The sequence below is a fragment of the Medicago truncatula genome, chromosome 4 (assembly GCF_003473485.1).
Source record: "Medicago truncatula cultivar Jemalong A17 chromosome 4, MtrunA17r5.0-ANR, whole genome shotgun sequence".
NCBI classification, from domain to species: domain Eukaryota; kingdom Viridiplantae; phylum Streptophyta; class Magnoliopsida; order Fabales; family Fabaceae; genus Medicago; species Medicago truncatula.
In genome coordinates this window covers 10,362,532-10,368,132 of record NC_053045.1, presented here as the reverse complement: position 1 = coordinate 10,368,132, position 5,601 = coordinate 10,362,532, and the positions used below count along the sequence as shown (strand labels likewise).

Genomic DNA, 5,601 nt, shown 5'->3' with positions numbered 1-5,601 from the left:
AGGATCGCAGCCCAAATCTAACAGCAGACGTAGTATTAAATAAAAATCGAACGATATTGAGACAAGTGGCCAATAATTATGGAGCATGCACCATACATCATTTAATATATACAACCCACAACTACCACCAAATCCTGACATAGCCTATGTGCATGTTCTGGAAAGGAACTCATTTTCCAACCTTTTCTAAATTCCATCTCCAATTTTGTATATAAACACTAACCCCTAACACATTACACTCACCAAACAAACCAAGAGAACTAGAGAAGAAACTCAACCCATAACAAAATCACATTTTTCTCTACACATTTTATTTTAAGAAAAACAATGGCAAACATGAAGATAGCATGTGTTGTTTTGATGATGTGCATGATTGTTGCACCTATGGCAGATGCTGCAATCTCATGTGGAACAGTAACTAGTGCTCTTGGTCCATGCATTGGATATCTTAAAGGTGGTCCTGGTCCATCTCCAGCATGCTGTGGTGGAGTCAAGAGACTTAACGGTGCCGCCGCCACCACACCTGACCGTCAGGCTGCATGCAACTGCTTGAAACAAGCTGCTGGTGCTATTTCAGGTTTGAATACCGCTGCAGCTTCTGCTCTCCCTGGCAAATGTGGTGTTAACATTCCATACAAGATCAGTACCTCCACCAACTGTGCTACGTATGTTTATCTTACTTCAAACTTTCACTTTTTTATTCTCATTTTTCAAGTAGTCTAGCATTCATAACATACGATAACATAAAGGGTTCATGTTAACCGGTGCCCTTACAAATTAATTAATACCATATTTTATTAATAAAGTTTTTATATTATTCAATGTTTTTGGGAACTTTTTGAGATTAAGTCACTACTAATCTACTTTTGTATTGGTCTATAAAATAGGAAATTAATCACTGACTAGTTTTTTTTTGTTATACTTACAGCATCAGGGCATGAAGATGATGATGTGGCTCCAAGATTATGGTAACTGCTCAATAGTATGTATGAGAGTGCCATTTAACGCTATTAAGAATAATAATGAGAGTGATGGAGGTTCATCTTATACGTGGCCCTATCCTCTTGTACAAGACTTGTATCAGTTTACAAAGTGAAATATTTGAATTATGTTATTGCCTTGTTATCTCATTACTCTTATTTTAAGTTGAGTTTCAATTTTATTTTAAATGTGTGCATAATTTCCCTCCTCCGTTAATTTAAAATAGACGCATCACAAAAATCTAAAATGACACATAATAAAATTTGGTGACAACTAGGGTACCCATGGAAGAATGGTGGGTAATTTACCCTAACCAATACACATTAGCCACATAAGCACATTTTTAAGTGGTATCCATGAACTATCTTGACCCCACCAACAAATTGCTCATTTTCATTGGTTGGTGGGTAAATTACCCACCATTCTTCAAAGGTAATCTAAAAAAAACCATAAAATTTTAGTACGAAAACCTTCTCAATGTGAGTAATAAAAACCACATAACGCATAATCCTGTTAACCTCTACTATAATAATAATTGAATACAAATATTTATCCTATGGTGGATCTAACTAAGTCTCTAATGAGCTAGTTGTTACTCCCTCCGTCCTAAAATATAAGCAAAAAATTCTCATATTCTTTATCTTAAAATATAAGCAAAAAAGATCAACTTTTATGCTATTATTATGTTTTTTCAAACAAATCATCTTTTCCAATGTAAAATTAAATGCAAATTGGATTCAATGTGTTCTCCTTTTTATTTTCTCCATAATTTGTAATCAATGAGAATTATTTTTACATCTTTCCATGAAACTTATTTCAAGGAGAACGCAAAAAATTATACCTCAAATCACTAAATGTTAGTTTTCTTAATAAATGTGAATTAGTGTTTTTTGCTTATAAATTAGGACGAAGGGAGTAGTTTGTAGGTGTTATAGCTAATGTTGATGGTGGATAATTGATAAACAAATTAAAGTGCGTAGTTAAATTTACGGTTAAACTACTTTATAAATGTAAAATAATATAAAATAATATTTTTATATTATTGTACTTTTACGAGGACAAGAACAACATGCCTTTTTTCCTTAAAATATAACAACAACATACCTTCTTATTGTTAAAAAAAGAAAGAAAAAAAGAAGAGAAAATTTTCGTTTTATTCATCATCCAAGTACACTACTAAGCCGTCAGATCATTTTGGAACATCACTATAATTTTTTGTTATCAAACAAATTATATGAAATCGTTGTATGCCATTAATCTAAGTAATTTACGATATCTGATTTCTCTCAAATGGCATGATTCTTGAATTCAATGTGGGGTTTCTCTAAAAAATTAAAAAATGACAACATTGTAATTTAAATAAAAATTAAGATAATCTTATCAACTATAATATCAATCCAAAATTAAGATAATCTTAACAACAATTGTGTTAATCCAAAATAATAATCAAAATAAGTCTATGGTCAAATTTCATCTCAAAAACAAAAAATCTATCGTCTAATATTCCATTAATAAAGCAGCAATCTTGTTACGCATCTTCTTCGTCTTGGTTAATCTCCCCTCCGGTCTTTCACTACCTTGATAACTATCAACATTATCAGGAGATTCATCATGAGGTATGTAATTTGAATGTTGCTCAAGAATAATAAACATTACATCATCTTATGAGTTGATGTGAATATAATTATGCAACGCAAATGCAACCATTATAACATCAATTTGGATATTAACACTTAATTGAGGCATTTTGTTAAATATCTTTCATCTTTTCTTCAATTCTCCAAATGATCTTTTTATACAACGTCTAAGAGATGAATGTACACGGTTAAAGGATTCTTGAGCATTAGTTGGGAACTCATGTTCAAATCATATCTTAGGTTAAGGCACCATATTTCCTTCTTTATCGTGACATCCTTTATCAACCAAATGATATCTACCTGTTTAAAGCGGACAAAAAATTATAAAACAAACTTCCTCAAAAAAGAACTTGTAGAAATACATATAAATAATAATACCATCCGGTGGTTTTGGAAAGTTTATTGTCGATGTGTATTGATTGAATGAAGTAAAACATGTGTGTCATGCGTTGATTTTGGAAAAATAAACCCATCCACTCTTGATATGTATGATGACGATTGATGTATCTGAGTGGTTGTCCGCGGTGCTTCGGTGTGGCAGAGGTTGAGTGTTCACGGTGGAGAAGAAAGATATATGCAGGCACGTTAGCATTTCAACGCTAAAGTCAGTATCTGATAAAGGTGGTTATGTGCAAAAGAGGTGAAAAGTGAAGTGTACCCTGAGGCCTGAGGGTGACGCTGAGTCACACTTATATAGGCGCAGAGGACGTTTAACGATCTCTGTGAGATGCAACATCATCTAAGGAGGCCGTTAGTGATGATCTGGACGGTGAGGATGAAGTCAGGGTGTGCTCATGTGCGGTGATCCACACAAGTCTTTATGTGCTCCATCACCTTGTGTCTCACTAGTTTGTCATGGGTCGTGGCTTAATGGGCCTTGCTTTTTGGGCTTCTAACCGGTCCCAAACAGTTGCCCCCAAGCCATTATTGTCTTTATGACGTAATGGGTTTGTTGTCTGGAGGCATGAAGGTGGTTGCGCGAAGATTCACCGCCTCCGCGAGGTTTGTTTCTTGGTGCCATATATTTCTTTATAAAGCGCTCCGCATAAGAACTCTCGGCGGTAGGCTCTTAGTGAGTGGAGTTAGTTGGCAATAAATGACGTGACCTTATGGGATGCCTGTTTAGTTTAGTTTTGCTTTACATGTGTCCACATCGTGCAAAGTGTAACAGCCCGATTTTTAGCTAGATTTATTTTAATTACTTTTGTTATGTGTTTGCGTGTGATTATTTGTGCTTGTGTGTATTTAATTGTCGTTGGGTGCAATTACATGGATTACCGTATTAGAAGGGTATTTTGGTCATTTGGCGGGTAAGGATAAAATGGTAATTTTGGTGAGAATTATTTTTAATATTTAGTGAGAACCCTTATTTTACTAAGTGACTAGTGTAGTGATTAGTTTTTACCGTTTAGTGACCGTTGGTTATATTTTACCGTTGTTAGTAATTACCGTTGAGTGTTTAGAAACTTTTAGAATTGTGTTAGAATGGGTTAAGCCCATTAGGGTCTAGAATTGATCCCAATTGAGTGGGAACACACCTAAACCTAAAATTTGGAGAGGAATTCATTCATTCATTTCATTTCACAAAGTTAGAGAGAGGTAGAGAGAGAAAGTGAGTGAAAGGAAGAACAAGGGTTAGCAAAGGGGGAAAACTTGAAGATTGGAGAATTAGGAGCTAAAGTGAAGCTCAAGTTTGAATTGATCATAACCTAAGGTAAGGGGGTTAGTTATCATCATAATCATGTTCAATTTTTTCATTTTCTCATGTTGTATGAAATGGGTTGATTGGAATGAATTGATAATTGTTGTTAAAATTCGTGCTCTTGTTTTGGTGATAAGTTTGAGTATGTTAATTGAATGATAAATGAATTCTTGGTGATGAAATAACATGTTCATAATGTGTCAAAATGAGTAGTTGTGAAATTATGTTTAATTGGTGAATTATGACATGTTGTTGTTGAATTGAGGTGGAAATCAAGTTTCAATTGATGTTGTTGTTGTTGTTGATACATGTTGTTGTTTATGATTATGGCTTGGGTGTTGATATATCATGATTGTTGTTGAGAAATGAATTGTTGTTGTTGTTGAAGACTTATTGTTTTGAGAAAATCATTTTAACAATTTCATAACTTGTACAAATGCCACGAAACGAGCGAGTTCGATGTGTTAGAGCCTCGGGTTATGCCTCGGATCACTTTTGATGCTTGAGGAATTTAAACATTTGATTTTTGGTCAAAATTGGCGAAAACACGCGGCCGAAACACGCGAAAACGCGCATTTACGGAGCGCTGCGCCTGAGCAAGGCCGCTAGGCGCCCACAAGTCAGGGAGCCAACGCTAAGCGCCCCACTGCTAGCGCCAGGCGCCCCAGACAGGGCAAAATGCTTGTTGCTCCGTGTCCGGGTGCTTGGGGGTGGTCGTGTGAGGGTCCTAGGCGATCGTTTTGAAGTGTTCTTTTGCTGTTTTCACCGACTTTTCTACTGGAACACATTTGGCTTGTCGAAACTTTAATTTTCCAGATGGTTTGAAACTTGAGTTTGTGTCGTTTCGGTTTTTCGGAAATCGTTGGAACTTGGTCTTTGTGAACAAAAGGAGTTGCAAGCTTAGTCTACAGTTCTTATGGGCTTAGGCAATGCTTGTAAGGTTAGTACAATGTCTAAATCATGCCAAACTTGATTTTCGGGTGGGATTGTGGAATGTATAAACTTGGGAGTTTCTCATACGAACTTAGGCTAATCTTTGAACTAATGATTGATAGTTCGTAAGTGGCCTATGCTCATACTTATATGATTGATTAAGATTAAATTTTAGGATTTCAAACTCGAATAAGTTGTCTCGCTTTGAAAATTATCAATGTTAACCGTTTGCCAATTGATTTGGATTTTTGTCGGAAATGTTTCTTTAGCCAATTGTCTTGTAAGTTATTGTGACCATTCTTGTATGACTAAGTGAAGTTGTATGAATGAGTGACTATATGTTGGATA

The 5,601-nt window shown here is 35.2% G+C and overlaps 1 protein-coding gene across 1 annotated transcript; it reads left to right on the top strand.

Annotated features, from left to right (window-relative positions):
- The first annotated feature begins 242 nt into the window (after positions 1-242).
- Positions 243-1,114, top strand: LOC120575797 (non-specific lipid-transfer protein). Its single transcript, XM_039832888.1, has 2 exons — positions 243-665; positions 929-1,114. Exons 1-2 carry the CDS (start codon positions 328-330, stop codon positions 939-941), a joined length of 351 nt encoding a protein of 116 aa, XP_039688822.1. The 5' UTR covers positions 243-327; the 3' UTR covers positions 942-1,114.
- The last annotated feature ends 4,487 nt before the right edge of the window (positions 1,115-5,601 follow it).

Excerpts from the sequence above, each read along its gene's own strand:
- LOC120575797 (XM_039832888.1), top strand. The coding sequence starts at position 328 with ATGGCAAACATGAAGATAGCATGTGTTGTTTTGATGATGTGCATGATT.